At 41.6% G+C, this 18,761-nt stretch overlaps 1 protein-coding gene across 2 annotated transcripts in view; it reads right to left on the minus strand.

Annotated features, from left to right (window-relative positions):
* Positions 1-4,656, minus strand: part of Pard3b (par-3 family cell polarity regulator beta) — a 953,942-nt gene extending 949,286 nt beyond the window's left edge. Inside the window, exon 1 of one of the 2 annotated variants that reach the window (XM_013113796.3) lies at positions 4,150-4,656. In XM_013113796.3, coding sequence (XP_012969250.1) covers positions 4,150-4,269 — 120 coding nt within the window. In that variant the 5' untranslated portion in view covers positions 4,270-4,656. The remainder of the gene's footprint in view (positions 1-4,149) is intronic. The other variant, XM_005070579.4, reaches the window with a different exon arrangement.
* Between the last annotated feature and the right edge of the window lie 14,105 nt (positions 4,657-18,761).

Here is an 18,761-nt window from a genome sequence, read left to right on the forward strand (position 1 = left end):
TGCCATCAAACAAGTTTAACAATCCTGTTAAATTCACCAGTACCTAGAGATTAGTGATAGATTAGTCATTGACCCTGGCTGGGAATTGGAATTTGTGGGGTGTTCTTCATAATACTTATGCCTAAGGTAAAAACCATACTCACTTGGTCAAACTCTTGGCAAAAGGGATTCAGGCACTTGTACTGTTTGAAATGCTACATGTAAAAATCAGAGCTGATACTCAAGCCAGGGTTGACAGCCCTGCAGGTTATGGATCAATTATCCATTCACCTGGTGACATGTAATTTTGATGATAAATTTAACTAATTACTTAGTGATCCACACCTTGACTGCTTAAGGAGACAATCACCTTTACTAGCTACTTCACTAAATTGGATTTAGTGTCCAAGACACTGATATAGTACCAGGATCCAAAGATAAGAAACCCATAATTCTAGCCCCTACATCAAGTCACCTTCGAAGTTGAATTCATCCAATAGAAATGAGTAATTCAGAGTATCAGAGTTCAGAGAGTAATTAAAGCCTTCCCCAAAGTTCCTCCTGTTTCTTCAGCAACTCACCTATTTCTGGCCTTATGGTATGTTGACTCAGCTGGTGCGAACATACCACAAATTCCAGCTTTCTTTGCTTATTCTCAGTAGGTGGTGTCCCTTCCTAATGCTGGGACAAAACCTGGAAGGACCTCCTTGGGATTCACTCACCCTCTAGCCCTTAGAAATAGCTTCCATCCTCGGTCTTGACACTTTTCTCCAATCTAGATTATTCGGGCCACCAGAAGAAACAGATACCTTATATTCATGTTTCCAACGAGGGTCTGCTTCATTGCATCTCCCTCCACCTGGATGCCTGAAGTATCTTGCCCAGTTTTGGGCTTGTTTGTCATTAGGCTGAGGACCATCTTTCATAGATGTTCTGCAACTGCAGCAACATTTGCTTCACAAAGAGAACTTGCACTTGTCCCGGAAAAGATACAATGAAGAGGAATGTGACTACTATGTTGCATCTCGGAGTGTAGCTCAATGCTAGAACACTCTGTTAGCATGCTTGGAAACCTTCTGCTGTATAAGATAACAAAATGATGCTATCTTGATGTATGGTTATAGCCGACAACAAAGAAAGCCTTTGAAAACAAGCTGAAAAAGATGGGTACATGGCAACATAGGAGGCTATGTGGTTAATGGCTGAGAGTAAGGACCAAAAAACACAGCCCCTGGGTTCAAGCACAATTCCGCAATTAACTAGTAATCTCTATGTCACGTGTATCAATTGGTAAACTAGGGAACTCTAAGCCCTTGATGTTGTGGGATAAAAGTCACATAACACATGGGAAGCTTCTAGCATAGTATCTGTAGGGAGTAAGTACAGTACATGTTACCTGGCATTATTATTGAACACAGAGTTTAAGCTTTGCTATCCAGAAAAAAAAAATAAGACTTTTGAATCTCTCTGCCTGGCTTACAGAAAGTGAATTCATTACAAATTGTACAAATTGAATTTTGACATTTCTGGTCTTCCTCCATTATTTTTTTAAATTCAAAGAATAAAAGCATAGGATTTTCAGAGTATTTCATGACATTTCAAGTTACATTAGGAGCACTAATTATTAGTTAAGTCTTAGGCTTATAATATGCCTTTAAATGAAAGTAGAGGAGAATAATATTTAGGGAAGGGGAAAACATCATTTTCCACATAAATTGAAATTTTAAAACTCAAAAAATGAGAGAGAGATTTCATAAGCTTTGGGTGACCTTTAAATGTCACATTCACTAATATATAAATGCAAACACAGAAAAATGTAATGTCTGGCAATAACAGTAACTTGATCAATGCAATTACATTGAGTTCTGTGATATAAATTATGCTTTCAGTTCAGAGTAGCAATAGCTTTTTATACCTTTTAAGACCTAACTACAATCCATTAAAGATCAGTGGTTATTTTTTAATGATTATTTACATGCTTGTAGCTTACCTCTGGACAATCTATGTCTAAATTTACAGTAAACTTCTAAATGTACAATATTTGAGGACATACATTATTGCTAATGAGTTAAAAGGTTAATTTATCACCTCAGTAAACAATTCTTCCATTAAATCAACTTTAATAATTTGTGTAGATTGCATTGTTATGGCTAACCTTAGTCAATTTTCAAAAGCCAGTGAAATATGATTTCAAAGATAATCATTTACTTGGTCAAATCTCAATTTTAACTGAATTACATAATATAAACAGTGCACCAGTGTAACAATAGCACAAAATGAAACCCTCAATGGGTTAGAGTTATACATTGCTTTATATGCACATTAAATCTTCCCAGTGCTTCAATTCTACTGTAAAGGGTACAGTTTTAGTAACTATCTAATTGTTTAAGGCTTTTAATTCTACTATCTTCCAGTTCCTGTGTTTTAAGTATGTACAGGTGTGGGGGTTGGGAATGTGCAAACACACATGTGAGTGTAGATGCTTTTGGGTTGGCTCCTTTTAGAGTTGGATTTACAGGTGTTCATAAGCCATGGGATATAGGTTCTGGGAATTGAACTCTGATCCCCTACATGAACAGTGCATACTCCCAACTGCTGAGCCATCTCTCTAGCTGATGACCTCCAAATCTTTACTGTTCAAAATAATATACACATGTATCCATCAAAAGTCTGTCATCTGGACACTAATTCTTAGGGGAAGCATAGAAATGACAGGTATTCCTTAAATCTCTAAATTCTTGGGGGAGGAAAGATGCCTCAAAGGGTGAAGTTCTATGTTGATCCTCATCTACACAGTAGGAGGGAACCAAGCTGGGCCAGTCCTTCTCTGACCTCCATAAATGCACAATAGTATATGTGCACCCTCCATAAGCACATTAAATAAATATGTGTAATTAAAATTTTTAAACTGTGTACTTGGAAAAAGCAACGTGATTTCTATACTTTAGATGATATAAGACATTAAAATTACAGTTTTTCATCTCAAGACTCTACCAACTTGTTGACTATAGCTTACAATAGTATGTGAACAAATATTAAAAGAACTATTGTGTCCTAAAACAAGATTTTGTGGCTTATCTGTTTGAGATATAGCTGAGACATACAAAACAGGCCATGTAAGAGTTGAAAACAATTAAGCCTGGTGGTAGTGGAGCATATCTTTAATCCCAGCACACAGGAGGCAGAGTCAGGCGGATCTCCGTGAGTTTAAGGCCAGTCTGGTCTACAACGTGGGTTCCAAGACAGCCAGGGTTATCATGCAGAGAAACCCTTCTTAAAAAGACAAAAACAAACGAAAAAATCCAAAAACTTAAAGGTGCGTTTAGGAGCATTCATTCATTCATTCATTCATTCATTCATTCAAAGGTTTGAAAGTTCCATAGAAGAAAACAGAGAAGTCCCATAAGCCATGCAGACACCTAACAAGAGTTTTAGAGTCCTGCCACTTTGTATGTTAGCTCTTGACTTTAGCTTGTTGGTAACTTAAGCAGCAGAACTATGGGTCACTCTTCTTCTTTTGGTAGTAACCCAGGACCCAACACAGTCCCCAGCTCATAGAAAGTGTGGCATTCAGTGGAAAACACCCCAGTGCAGGAGCTGTTATAAACACACAGCACAGCAACCCCACCTGAGCTCCTGCCCAGGTCACCGCCCACCAACCTGAGAACTCCTAAAGTGCCAATAGCTCTAACTCTGGAGGTGTTGCTTGAGCCAATCAAAGCTTTAACTCCAAGGTGCCTCACTGGGGCGGGCGGGACTTAGTGGGTCAGAAATCACACTTCAGGTGAGCAACACCGGTGACATCAGTGTTCCCTCAAGTAGCTCCCTAAGCCCTGAGACTGAAACACCTGGGGCTGTCTTAGAGGATAACCTGGGTGTGTGGTCTTGGAAGTAGGCCTCAGATGGCCGAGATGTAAGGACCCCTCAAGTGACCGGGCGAGCCTCCTTTCCTCCAAGGGTTCTGAGTGGCTAGGCAGGGTTGTCCGGGTCCCTTAGGTTAGCAGCCTGCAAAAGTTGTGGCTACAGGAAACATTCGCCGGCCGCTGGGGTGCTCTGAGTGCCATAAAGAGTGCCACTTGGTCCAGGGCTTCAGGCAGGTGCGTGGCCTAGGGCACTTGCCGATCCCCGCCCCTGTCGCGCAGCTTCCCCGCCCCCTGCGGCACCCCTCACCTGGTCCCGGGTCTTCAGGTACCGCTGTAGCGCCTGCTGGGTGAGCTCGCGGACTTGCAGCTGGCCATCCTTGCAGGGCACCACGATGCCCGTCCTACCGAAGCACACTGTCACTTTCATCCTGCCCCTGGGCTCCCGCGCTGGGCCGGGCCGAACAGGTGTCTGACCCCCGGGCTCAGCCCCTCCGTCGGGGGATGTGGGGTGGACACGCCGCTGTCCCCGTGTGTGGCTCCGGGGCCGGGAGCCGCGGCTGCACCCCTGAAGCCCCACGGGAGGCCGAGGGCGGGAAGCGGACTCGGGGACCAGGCAGGTCAGCCGGGCGCAGGCGGAGGCTCCACGCGCCAAAGTGAAACTGCGGGCGCGGCCCGGCCCGGCCCTGCCTCTGGCGGTGGCCCTGGCGACCGTGGCAGGGCCGGCCCCAGGCCGCGGGCTGGAGTGGGCGGTGGCGGCAGCGCGCGGGGCCGGAGTTGGGAGGAAACTTTTGCGCCGGCTCTCAACTCCTCCGACGCGCGGGGCGCTCTGGGCTCCCGCGGCCCGCGGGCCAGTCTGGGCCCGGCTCTTAAAGGGACCGCGGCGCTCCCGGGCCACGGAGTACTCAGCTGCATTACACAAAACTGGGGACCCACCCGAGGTAACTGAACCTTGGGTAGCCTAGTGCCAGCACTCAGCTCTCTCCCTCCCTCACACATACTCAGAGCTCCGGGGAATGTAATGGGATCTGGGAGCTACCACAGGGGAATTGAAACCGGATCTCATAAAGCACACTTGGAATAGATAGGAAACAGCTGAGCAACTCCCTTAAAATAAGAGTTGGAACAAGGCTCATGGGAAGTCAGGGAGCAGGTGCCGTGCCTTCTCAAATACCCTGAGGGGTAGCTTGCAGGTATTGAGAGGTGGGTACCGCCTGAGGGCAGAGCTTTGAAATTACCCAAGGGAGCTGAGCTGAAAGCACCTTTTAAAGGACATTGTGCAGACGCCCAATGTTAAACCAAAGATCACACCCATAGTCCAAATATGATAGCGTGTAAAAAAGAACACTTTTCCTGTTGAAGGGTGACTTCCATTATGCATTTGACTAGGAAAAGAACTAATACCCTTGACTCTTGATTTCTCCAGTGCTTATCCTTGAACACTTGAACACACGGCATGGGGGGAGTGGCATGATCAACAGGTAACATCCGTATCCTTCTTTGTCACATAAACAGCTCTTTTGAACTGGAAGGTAAATGCTGCCCCCCCCCCTTTGCAGAAAGAATAGTGTTGTGCTTGGGCTCTTGGCTGTGAGTCTGTGGTATAGCTTTTCCCTCAGACTATAAGGCCTTGGATTTGATCCCCAGCACTGAAAGACTCCAAAACAAAAACAGATTAGCATTCGGAGACTGAGCAGGCCATGGGTTGCTATGGTGTCAAGAAAACATGTCATCCTCACTAAATCTCTAGTGTCTACTGCTAATTTTCATGGCGATTCAGTACACCCAATGAGATTCCCCCAGGGGATCCACCATTTTCTCCCAGAGTTGCTCAGATGTCAATTAAACTGAACTTGAATTGCTTCAGTGACAGGAGTCTTAAATTAGTGGATTTGGTATGTTTAATATACGTTTGGTTGTGTTCCATATAAGCACCTTACATAAGGTCAATGGCCACAAAGAGGGTCATGTAAACTAAGTCAACTTGAAAATATATGCATAGTAGACAGTCTAGTTTGGTCACAAATCCAGCAGACTGATTTAAGTAAACCAAAGACAGACCCATTGTTTGTCATAGAACCAAAGAAAAGATCCCTGCAGCACTCCACTGAGGCAAGGTTGGAGCTGGGATCACAAAGTGTCTTCAGGGACTCTCTCCAGCTTGTAACTATATGGCTAATAATAGTTTCTGTTCACAATGAAGTGGGCTCACAAACATGACTCTGTGGGTCTTCTACAGGAAGCAGTAGAATTAAGTAAATACAAATGCCAGTCATTGATGAGTGATCCTCACTTTAGCACTGAGAATTCACCATGTGTAGAGAGGTAAGAAGCAAAGATGATGAACCAAGCACCTCCTGCAATTCCTTTTCCTTCCGAGTGGCACCAAACTGGTCTTCCACAGAGACCAGGACCAGTGTTTGCTCCTCTGTACGTCTCTAAGTTCTCCTCTGGCACGCAGAGCCTCCAACTTCCTGGCTTTGAGAAGCAGGTCAGTCATGTAGAACACATAGGCTCCCCACCCCAGTTGTTGCACTCACAGGAAGATTAGAATCAGGTTTTATGAAATGCAGCAACATTCACGCCTCCAGTAGATAATAGAAGCCTGCAGCTAGGCTCTGATGTGAGCAATGCCCATACACCATCCAATGAACTTTCATGACCCCACATTAGGAATTGGGATTTAGTGTTTATATTTCATGTTTATTAAATAACCATGTTTAACTTGCCTTTCAGCCTCATCACAGCACACATAAAAACAATTCATCATATATTAAGAAGAGTAACACAGTCATCCATGTCCTGCAAACACCTAAATCAATATTTCATGGCCTGTGGGACTTCCTAGGCAGAAGACAATAAATAATTTGCCTTGACTGAGTAACGCTGGAGGAGTCTAGACCTGGGCTCCATTTTCTTGTTTTTGCCTGGTGAATGCATTAACATTGCCTGTGGTGTGATATTTTCCCATTTGTCTTGAGGCAGTCACACTGGCCACCATTATTAAACTGCTCAGCCTTGTGAAAGGTATGGCAGAAATGTCAGGTACCACGAGGTGTGCATTGACTAAACAATAGAAATCCGTCCCAATTTTTTATTCTATTGAGACAAAATGTGTTTTTTTTGGCTTTCAAGGAATCAGTTATAACAATCAGTTTTTATCATAGAAGCCTTGCTGAATTGGGAATGATCTTTACTTTTGAGATCCTGGAAGAATTGTTACAGACAATTAAAATAGGTACAGTGTCAACATAGATCCTCTGTCTTGACTGTGATGAGTAAATACTGTGGGGTGTAAAGGAGTGCAGCTTTTCCAAAAACATGTTAAGTGTTTGTATATCATCTCTTGAGAGATGTCTATCGATATCTATCATTTATTTTACTGGGGTTTGTGGTTGTTTGGTCATTGATGTCTTTGTTGTTTAAGTACCTCATAAATGTTGTATATTACCTCGGAGAGAGAATGTGTATAAAACTTTCTACCCCTTTGCAGGTAGTTTCTTCACTCTGATGGCTGCTATGCAAAAGCTATCTAATTATATGGAATCCCATGTGTGTAGTCCTGTTTGATACCTGTGCTTTTGAGGTCTAATTCAAGTAAATCCTTCCTGTTGCAATATCTTGAAGCATGACCTCTTTTTGTCTAATTGTTTTACAGCTCTTTAGCACAACGTATTTAACTATTTTAAACAGATTTTTTAATATGGATAAAAAGATAGGTCTAGTTATGTCTTTCTCCATATGAACATCTAGTTTTCCCCACACTGTTTATTTAGGATGCTGTCATTTTCCAGTGCCTGATCTTAGCACCTTTGCCAAAACTCAATTGACTCATTCATGACTGGGTTCACTTCTATGGTCTCCATTCTGTTCCTTTGGTCTTCACGTCTGTTTTTATGCCAGCAGCCTGTGGTTTTGATTATTCTAGGTAGTATGGATATTTTCACAGTTTTTATTCTTCTAACACAAAAACACGGGCTGCCATTCTGCTAGTGGGTGGTTATGTCCTCTTCATTGTCTTTAGTACAATAATCTTCCCATGAAGAACTTTTACCTTTCTGACTAAATGCATTCTACATAATCTTTTGCAGCTATTGTATATTGAATTACTCTCTTATCTGCTATTAGTTTATAAAAATGACACTGATTTTTTTCATGAAAGCTTTGTGTTCTAAGTCACTAAATTCATTTAGTATTTTTTTGATCATTTTCCGGTTGTGTCTTAGGTTTTCTACATGTAAGATCAGGTTTTCTATAAACAGTGACTATCTGACTGACTTCCCCAGTGATTAACACCATGACCAAAAGCTCTGGGAGGAAAGGGTTTCTCTCACCTTCCAACTTCTAGCCCACACTGAGAGAAGCCAGGACAGGAACCAGGAAGCAGGAACTAAAGCAGAGACTGTAGGGAAATGCTGCTTACCACCTTGTTCTCCATTGCTTGTCCAACTTTTTTATATAAGCCAGGACCACCTGCCCATGGGTAGCATCTCCCACAGTGGTCTAGGTGTCCCAGATGAATCACCAATCAAGAAAATGTTCCCACAAACCTGACAACGGGCAATCTGATAAAGGCATTTGTTTTCCAATTGAGGTTCTCTCTTTCCAGATGACATTCACTTGGGTTAAGTTAACAAAAACTAGTCAGCACATTTGCCCTTTTCCAACTTGAATGGCCTTTGATTCTTCCTCTTGCCTGACTGCTCTGAATAGGATTTCAAGAATTATGCCGGATGTAAATGGCTAAACTGAGCATCCTGGATGTCTTATGGTTTCTATTGCTGCAACAAAACACCATGACCAAAACGCAAATTAGGGAGGAAAGGGTTTGTTAGGCTTACACTTCAGCATTGCTGTTCCTCTCTGGAGGAAGTCAGGACAGGAACACAAACAGGGCAGGATCCTGGAGGCAGGAGCTGATGCAAAGGCCATGGAGGGGTGCTGCTTACTGGCTTGCTTCCCAGGGCTTGCTCAGCCTGCTTTCTTACAGAACCCAGGACCAGCAGGCCATTGGTCACTAAGTGAGAAAATGCCCTACAGCTAGATCTCATGGAGGCATTTCCTGAACCTAGGTTCCTTCCTCTGATGACTCTGGCTTGTGTCAAGTTGATGCACAAAACCAGCCAGTACACTTGTATTGTTCTACGTCTTAGAGAGAAATCTTTTAGGTTTTTCATATTTAACATGCTTTAGCTATAGACTTACTCTATAGCCCTTTATGGTGTTTAACTTTCTTTATTTTGTTCAGTTTTAGTCATGAAAAAGTATTGAATTTTATCAAATATGTTTTCTATGCCTACTGAAATAATCTTTTCCATTCTGTTGATGTGTTGTATCATATTTATTATTTCCATATACTGAGCCATCCTTTTATCACTGAAGTGAATCCTACCTGATGACAATCTTCTAAACGTGCTGCTGGTTTGGAGTTGCCAGTATTTTATTGATGATTCCTGCACCTGTATTTATCAGAAATGTTGGTTTGTAACTATTTTTTCTGGTTGGATTCTTGTTTACTTTATAAATAATATTAGTTTCACAGACCACATTTGGAATAATTTTGTCCTCATAAATTATTTGAAATAATTTGAGAAGAATTGGTATAAACAATATTTGATATAATTCATCACAGAAGCTCTTTGGTTTTTTGCTTCTCTTTTGTGGACTTTCTGTTGCTCATTCAATCTTACTTTTTACTTTTATTGACCTACTCAAATTTTGTTTCTGCATGGCCCAGTATCGGTATGTTGACAATACATCTACAGAATGCTTCTGAAGCTGTCCCGTAAGTACATATAGAAGTGCTCTACATTCCAGGGGAGTGAACTACCCTCATTAGGAACAATCTTCTTTTCTAGAAGTCTATCATACACATATTCTGTAAATAGATCAGCAAATCTCCACAAAGGATGCAGATGAAGGACGCTTCTTTAGACTGAATTCTACTCTCCAGACACTGAGATCTTCCCTTAAATCACTTTCTTCAAAAGAACTTGGACCATAGAATGATTTCTCCTAAATTAAATAAAATGTGAGAAACCTCTCTTGATGATGTATTGAGATTTGATTATTATTAGTTGTCTTTCCTCATCATATGATCTTCTGAGAAACTTCTTATGACCCATGGGCGCTGACCACTGGTTATGGATCTAATTCAGGGTAGTACCATGTCCTCCCACCACTGGGCCTCATTAAGAAGCTGCAAAGAGTGGGGCCAATTACAACAGTAAGGGATGCTTTCTCGCACACTCAGTTATCCAAGGAAGTAAATGAAGGTAAGGGTACCATACAAATTCTCACTTTTTTCCTGCTCAATTTGTTGAAGAATTCCATCTGTGTTTCATTTTTGTTTGTCTACATAGTGATGAAATGGGGTGGCACTCTTCTGTCAGCAAACAGTAGAGAGAACTGAGCTCGGACCCTGGATACTTCTGTATACAAATGTATTTCAGGCAAAGCTAGCAGACTGGAGCTAGGTAAAACTATGTTCTAAACTGTTTTGTTGTTCATTCACTAAATGATCTCAGTCCACTGATTCTGTCCCTCTGGGTAAAATGTGATAATCTCGTAATATGTATAACATTTGTAACATATCTAGCACATAGTAGGAAATAAATATAATCCTACCCCATCTTTTATTCTACTTGAAGAACCAGCATTTCTTTACTGTTTATTTGCTCTATTCTTCCTGAGACAAGGTCTCCTGTTAGCCAGGCTGAGGATGGCTTTGAAAGACTGATCCTTCTGCCTCCACTTCCTGAGCACTGAGGATTACCCCAATGCACCACCATGCCCACATAATACTAGCATTATTTATTTTTGCTAGTATATGCTAGCTAATTACTAGCGAAGTAAATAATTCCAATGATTTATTTTCATGAGTTGTGAAATGTCTTCTACAGAGAAATAGCCCAGATGATATTTAGATTCTATACATCACGACTCTCCTCAACGATTTCTAAAGCTCAAAAAGAAATAACTCTGTAATTAGGGCACTAGGCTCACAGCAAACCTAATAATCAGACTGTACTGTACTTTGCCACAGTCTACTCATTATTTTATCTGATGCTCAAAAATGAATCCTGCAATAATTATCTAGTAACTGAGAACTGTACAGATATAGAGCTTAACAGAACCATGAATTTATTTGCTACAGTCCTATTTTATAGGTGGGGAAATTGAGAGCTAGTGAAATTACCTAACCCATAGTATTCTGATGCATAGATGAAATACAAACTCATTCTGAGCCCAGATTGTATGACTCATAGTCTCATTCTTTCATAACTTTTTTATTAAAACAACAATTTCTTGACCATCATGAGGTAGGATATGGTGATAAAGAGCTCATTCGTCTGCCTATGCCTACAGTTTCCATTTCAACTTAACATTATGCACCTTTATTGTAATAAAATTGCCATTCTTGAAAAGACCTGCTGGGTGTTAAAATGACGAGTATGAAAACTGGGAAACTGTCGAAGTAATTTCGAGCAGGTCAATGTCATACTCACATGAGTACTTGGTGGAATGCAGAGAACCTAGGAAGCAGACAAAAGCCCCTGTTGACTTCATTCCATCTGCCATTCATTCCTTTATGCAATGAGATTTATTCACCATTGGCAATCCACTGCTCTCAAGGTGATTGTGAAGCTTTGGCTCTAGTGATGAAGACAGATAATAAACGACTAATCAAATGAACAAGACATTTGCAGAGTGCAATGCGATGCAATGAAAGGTATGAACAGCAAGCTGCATGGCAGAGAACAATGTGGCAAAAGAGAGCCCATGTATGTGAATAGTTGCAGGAAGAATCTAGAAGAAAAGAATAGCAAGACAAGCCCCAAAGTCCTGACTTTTTGGGGTTCAATAAAATCATTTTGGTTCCTGGATCATTAAGGAACCAGATGAGAATGGAGAGATGAGGTGGACAAGATGGTCTACAGCAGCTCTTCCTGAAAGACCAAGGTAGTATAGATAAACAGGAAGGATGGATTGTGAAATCGACCAGAATTTATCATAGAATGAGGAAAGTAAGATTGGGGAAAAGAGAAAATCACCTACCTTGTAATTCAGGCAGCTAGCTGAGAGAACTTTCAATTAAAGGCATCTTGAAAATCGGGAAATCTGATGAGGACAGGGAATGAGAATTTCTGCTGGGACGTTGTAAGTTGGAGATCTGTAAGAGAGTCAAGTAAAGCTTTCAGCGGGCTGTAGCAACAAAATGTGTGCCTCAAAGGGGAGACTGCAGACTGGATATTTAATTTAGGGACCATATATTTACAGTTTGACTTATTAGATGGTAAGAGATTATCCCAAGCAGTTTAAAATGAAGAGGCAATAAACTGTATTTAGATTAGACTCTTGGAGAAAGTCACAAGAGTTACATATGTGGATGGTGATGATTGAGGATAACAAGTTAGTATTCTTATTCTATATTAGGTATTGTCAATGTCAAAGATAAGGCAGGAAAAAGTGGAACTGCCCTAAAGAAGACACATGGCAGAGAACAGGAAATTGAATGTTAAGAATAGAAAGCAAGATAGTTTGACAGGAACAGATAGTCCACATTGGAACATAACATAGGTCATTAGGTTAGGAAGATACGGGAAGAGGGAAATGACAGAGGAAAGGCTATAGGAACCAGATTCAAGAATTTGGATCTCATACACTAAAGAAAAATCTTATGTATGCTTGAGCAAAGGATTAATGTGCAGAAAACATTGCTTGATATCACTTAGTTTGACAGCTTCATATAAAAGCACAGGGAATAGAACCTGAGCAACAATGAACAAAAATCCAAGAGATGTAATTTGGAGAAATGCACACAAGATTGAATTTTAGGTAATTGTGTACTTATATTTGTAAACTGCCCCCCCTTTTATATAAGTTACCCAAACTAGCAAACTATGGCCTTGCAGCTGTTCAAGTCCTTCTATTCTACAATTCCAGGAGGGAGAAATAGGGAAGAGTCTTGTGATTCAGGTCCAAACAAACTGAGAAACATAACTTATCTCAACAGAGAGAACTGAGTATAAGAAATTAATTACACTGTTGGTGAAAGATCTGAAGGGTCAAATGGGGTATGGGAGCTAGAGTACAGAAGCACAGCAGGAAGCCGTTTCTCTCTCCATGGCCAGCTAGATAAAAGAAGAATGCAATGTGGCCAGTAGAACCCATAAGTGGGGATGCCTGGAGCCAGCTGAATCCATCCTGGGCTCTACTGTCATCAGCTGGAAACAGGGTCAGAGGAGGGACTGCCCCAAGGGGAGGAAGGCTGGGAAAGACAAGTAGGGGGAAAGGAAAAGGGAATAAACAGAGGGATGGAGGGATGGAGAGAGGAAGCGAGGGAGGGAGGGAAGGAGGAAGGGAGGGAGAGAAGGAAGGAGGAAGGGAGGAAGACCTTCTCTTCTGCCTTCCACTAGTTTGTCTTGCTTCCTGAACTTGCTGAATGCCAGTTAGCACTGGAAATGGCAGGGGGATATTTGAGAACAAGCATAATAACCATTGCTAAGGTCAGCAGCCTTCTCTAGTAATTCATAGAAATATTAAGTCTCACTAGTATTTCAAATTTAGGAAAAACACACACAGTATTTCCAATTCAAATTTATATATTCAGAAAAGTGATTTTTTTCATAAGTCTGGGCTAAGCTGATGCTTTTCTCAGGAGAAAGTACTTCCACATTTACAAGCTTTTCCTTGATTGCCAAAATAACTATTAATTTCCATAATCATTTAAGAAATAAAATTCCTACTCTCATTCAATCATCAAATTCAAATTAATCATTTTGTTTAGCTATGATTGCATAGTACTATAAGCAGAAAATCCAAAAATCCTATTAATATTGAATACTAAAATTGCATAACTACAGTCCTATCAGATAGTGTTTCATTTATTTCATATGTCACAATTTTATACATTAATCCATGAATTCATGATGGAAGCTTTGAAAGACTGGATTTAATGCTATGATTCCTTTGTATAAAACTATTTGAGAAAGTCATTCATTTTCCCCTGTATGTATATTCATTATAAGTGTTTCCTTATTTCAGTGCCAATGGGAAGCCTGATTTAATTAGTATTTTTCCTTCAAGTGTGTGCATTCTTGTTGCTACACATATATGTTACAACTTTCTCACAATGATCTCCCAACTCCAGAGTATAAAAATAAAGACTATGACTAGGGAGCTGGCTAGACTGGTCAATGAGTAAAGGCACTTGCCACCAAACCTGACGGTATGAGTTCGATCCCTGGGATCTCCATGGAGGAGAGACAGCATGCAATTCCACAAGTTGTCCTCTGACTGACACATGCATGCTGTGGCACACATGTACCCACATATACAGCCACAAAATAGATAAATGCAAAGGGAAGAAAAATAATATGAGTAGATTTTATATGGACAACATATCTCGTAAGCCTTACAAGGAGTAACCTAGTAGCAAACAATTGATCACTTGCCAAAAAACAGAGTAAACTTGAACTTTTAGGCTTTCTTACTCTCAGGGAGGTGATTCATCTTCAGAATAGCATATTTGGGCCGTGATCTCTGCCAAACCCTTTGGTCCATCCATAGGGTTTTAACAGAAATATCAAGAAGAACACCTTTTTGTCCCTCTCTTCATCTAGAGCAGTGGTTCTCAACCTTCCTAACCCTGTAACCTTTTAGTACAGTTTCTTATGCTGTGTTGACCCCAGCCATGAAATTGTTTTCATTGATACTGCATATCTGTAATTTTGATACTATTATGAATCATAATATAAGTATCTTATATGCAGGATAGCTGATATAATATGTGATCCTTTGACCCTTAAGGAGGTTGCTACCCACACGTTAAGAATCTCTGGTCTAGAGGATGAGATGTTGAGTCTACTGGTCCTTCAGCATCATCCATACCTTCTCTTCCTTGCTGTAGGCTTATGGAAATTTGAGAAGTATTCTTGACAGTCATTTCTCTCCAGCTTTACAAACTGAACCACAGTGATCACAGAGGAAACCGTTTATCAGTATATATTTATCAAGTGATACTATGTGTGGGATTTTGTGTTTCATGAGTCCAGAGAAGCAATGCTGACCTTTCTTCAGGAGGTGACATCCAAACTGAGATTCCAAAAGTACAGCCAGAGAGGAGTTCATGTAAATTTTTATATTGCTATTGGTAAAAATTTCGAGAACAAGTTTTTCTTTCCCTGTGAGATGATAGTCCTTCTGAAATGTGGCAACCAATAAGAGTTTTTAACTTCTTTGAGCCCTTCCCTTAGAGAATTACCCAAAGGACATTTTGAGTGATGAAAGATCGCCAGAGAGAATGGTGCTTATTTTATGTCTAAGACTATAATTTACATCAAAGTTAAGAACTGAGAGTGGCAATCATGCTGAACTCTTTCTTGACTCTCAAACTCTTTTTGGTATAGCGATTTTGCTGAATGCAATGAAAGCTTCTATAATTTTGTCTTCAAGGCACTAATTGCAAGGATCTATGAAATATGCTTATCTGGCCAGCATTTTGACTCTTTTCTTAAATTATGGTTCAGATGGATGGACAATGAATTCATTCCTCAAGGCTCTATCTTATTCTCTGATAACCTTTTCTCTCTCCCTGCTAATGTAAAATAAAAAATTATTCCTAAGAAAATCATCCTTTATATTTTCCTACCTAAATCAACACACATGTTCAGGCCTGGCTAACTTTCGAAGATTACTTCTTACAAACGACCAAACCTAAAATGGGTGGTCTCTAGCTTTGATGTTTCTATCAGATGGCCTACTTACACTGAGTTAAGAGTTTCAACCTTAATAAAGGAAATACTCACAGGTGTGGGCAACAGTATGGAGACAAGACCACAAGACAGGGTGTAGAGTAACACTGAAAAGACTGCCTGGTATGCCATAGACAGAGATGCAGCCAGTTTGTAACAAGATAACAACAGCAAGGGAACTGAGCTGAACTCCTGGAATCCAGTTGTAGGGAGGGAGGAATGATGGGCAAAGGGGTCAAGACCGTGCTGGGAAACCCACAGAAACAGCTGACTTGTGCAAATGGGGCCTCATAGACTTAAAACTGATAACTGGGGTACCTGCATAAGACAGAATGAGGCCCCCTGAACATGGGTGTCAGTTAGGAGGCTTGAACAGCCTATGGGGCTGCTGGCTGTGGGACCAGTATTTATCCCTAGTACAAGAATGGGCTGTGGGAGCCCATTCCCTGTGGAGGAACACTCTCCCAGCCTATATACATGGGGGAGGGCCCAGGTCCTGCCCCAAATGATGTGACAGACATTGATGATCCCCCATGGGTGGCCTCATCCTTCCTGGGGAGTGGATGGGGGGTAGGATAGGGAGATGGTGCAGGGAATGGGAGGGCAGGAGGGGTGGGAGAGGGAACTGGAATTTGTATGTAAAATAAGATTATTTTTAATTTCAATAAAAAATATTTAACAAAAAGAATATGATTAAAAAGAAGAAGTAGTATGGTCAAGTATCTCAGAGGTTATAGTTAAACTAAGCAAAATCAACACAAAAGGGTGAGACCAGAATAGCTAAAATAGAAGCCTAATTCAGGGAAGTCTGGCTAATAAGCTTCCAGATAATCAACAGATTAGAATGTAGTTGCAGTCAGTGCTTGACAATTAGCATATTTAAAACCTTGGCCACAGTTAATGATATCAGCACCCAGGGGAAAGCAAAGGGTTAATAGAAACCCTTGTGAGTGGCAGAATGAGGAAGAAGGACCAGAACCTGTTCTATCAGTGTCACCAGAAGATTCTAGTCACCTCTGGCTAGTGCTTTTCCGCAGTAGGGGAAGACTCTCTCTCTCAAGCACTCTCAGCTGAAGAACCCTTCATTAAGAAACACTAATTCCTTTTTGTTTGTACTTAATATTCACCAAGTAATCTTGACTGTGGGTTGCATTTCCATCTGTGTGCCTCAGGGAGGAAACATGTGATCAAATAACCATTTTATGAGCATCCAGTGTGAACGGCACCTTGAAGTCTGAGGCATCTCTTGAAGGCCCAGGCCATGGAGCTAGGTACCTGGGGGGTCTCAGCTGGGCTCTGCCCCCTCTGTCCCTGTAGGATCTGGAGCAGGAAGCTCAGACTTCCTGTGCCTCCATTCACTCATCTTAATGAAAATTAAAAATAAAACCAATGTATCTTTCGGGGTTGTTATCAAAACTGACATCTGATTTCTGTGTTTGTGGGTTTTAGTGGGTTAGAGTCAACCCCTCAGGTCTTTATTTGGGATGGAAATGCCCTCAGTGCTGACAGCCAAGCTGGGAATGGCTTCTGGGATGGCTCTGGAAAGCACCTCTGGACAATAGTACCATTCTGCTGTGTGTGAGGAAGTAAAGGGGTTGAGGTGGACACTACAAACATAAAGCAAATTCCCCGGACTTTCTGGCCAGGAAAAACACTGCTTCTGCCTTGGAGCAGTAAGGAAGTTGAACCTGGCTGAAGGTACACTCCCGGCTTCTTGATTATTTTCCTGTTCCTCACTCTGGTGGGAGAAACACACACTCCAATGAAAGGAAATGTGAAGTTCTTGAGAAAAAGTACACTGCACATGAAAAAGGTTTTATTGCTCAAATCTCTTTGGCCAAGGATTGCATGCATTTCAAGGCCAAAGTTCAGCTTTTGAGGAAGCTATTTACAAAGGTGTGTGTACCATCTGACCTAAAACAGAAACAGAAAGGTAGGGCGAGATATCAAAGTCTGCCTTAGGAAGTGAGAGTGATACTGCCTGAGGATGAGGGTTGAGTATCGAAGCGGGAGCTAGAAGCAACTTCCGAAGGAAACTCACCCCACACTGGAGAGGAGCAGGTGCACTGGGATGCTATGCTTTGGGCCCAAATGAGTTCTTGCAGCAACTCTTAGGAAGATACTTGTGTTTCAAGAAAAGCAGCATGTGAGAGAAAGATGCCATGAGACACGGTTCAAGCAGAGGGATTTTTTTTTATTAGGGAAAGGTATCATAAAAAAAGGAAAGGGGAAGGGAGAGACCAGCCTCTGGGGACAAGAACAGCAATAGAGAGGAAATGGGGGAGAGAGAAAATAGGGGGAAAACAGACCGTGGGTGAAAAGAAAGAGAGAGAGGATGGGAGGTAGACAGGGCCCTTTTAAAGGGGAACACAGTGAATATGCGTAGGTGGTGCTCTTAGTGGCTGCAGCTCAGGGCTTATCCTGTCAGAACCCCAAGGACAGGCCAGTACAGATAGCTGAATACTATCAGTATTGGCACTGCCTTCATGAGCACACCTCTGCCTCTATAAGCCTGAGAGATCAGTGCCTATGAATTGGGAGACTGCACTCCAAATGTCACACCACAAGCCACAAAACTACTTCAAATATTTCTATTCTGGATGTTGCAAATTCAACTTCTTCCATCTTACCCTGCCCTACCTATACCATGACTTTTCGTGAAAAATGTCTCCAGGGAAAACAAGGCTCTCAGCTTTTTGAATACCGACCATCTGCTTCTGGCATAATCTGTATTCCTGCTACTGCTACAAACTATGAAACCTCATACCAGCCAAGGACCAGATGGAAGGCAGACATACTCAAAGCTTAAGTGAGAAGATTATATACAGGGGGACCACTTGCAGGAGTGGCATGAAAGAGCCAACAAGAAGAGGCATTTGGAGGTTAGTGAATTGGAAGACAATTGAGCAGGGGCTTGAGAAGGCAAGAACACAGAAAAATGCCAGAACTTGGAGAGAGGTAGAATTGTGAAGGGAACTCCCATAGGATCAGTGGCCACCTCCAAAGAAGTGTAGCCACTGCGAGTTTGCTGGGTTCTTGAGATAAATATGTTAGGCTTGTTGGTGAAGATAGCCTTACTTTTCTTTAATTCTCTATTCCTACCAAAGCCTTGTAGCCAAATACAGTTTGAATCCACATGTAAGTCCTGGAGATGCTCTCTATGGCA

The sequence above is a fragment of the Mesocricetus auratus genome, unplaced genomic scaffold (assembly GCF_017639785.1).
Source record: "Mesocricetus auratus isolate SY011 unplaced genomic scaffold, BCM_Maur_2.0 Super-Scaffold_100010, whole genome shotgun sequence".
NCBI classification, from domain to species: Eukaryota; Metazoa; Chordata; class Mammalia; order Rodentia; family Cricetidae; genus Mesocricetus; species Mesocricetus auratus.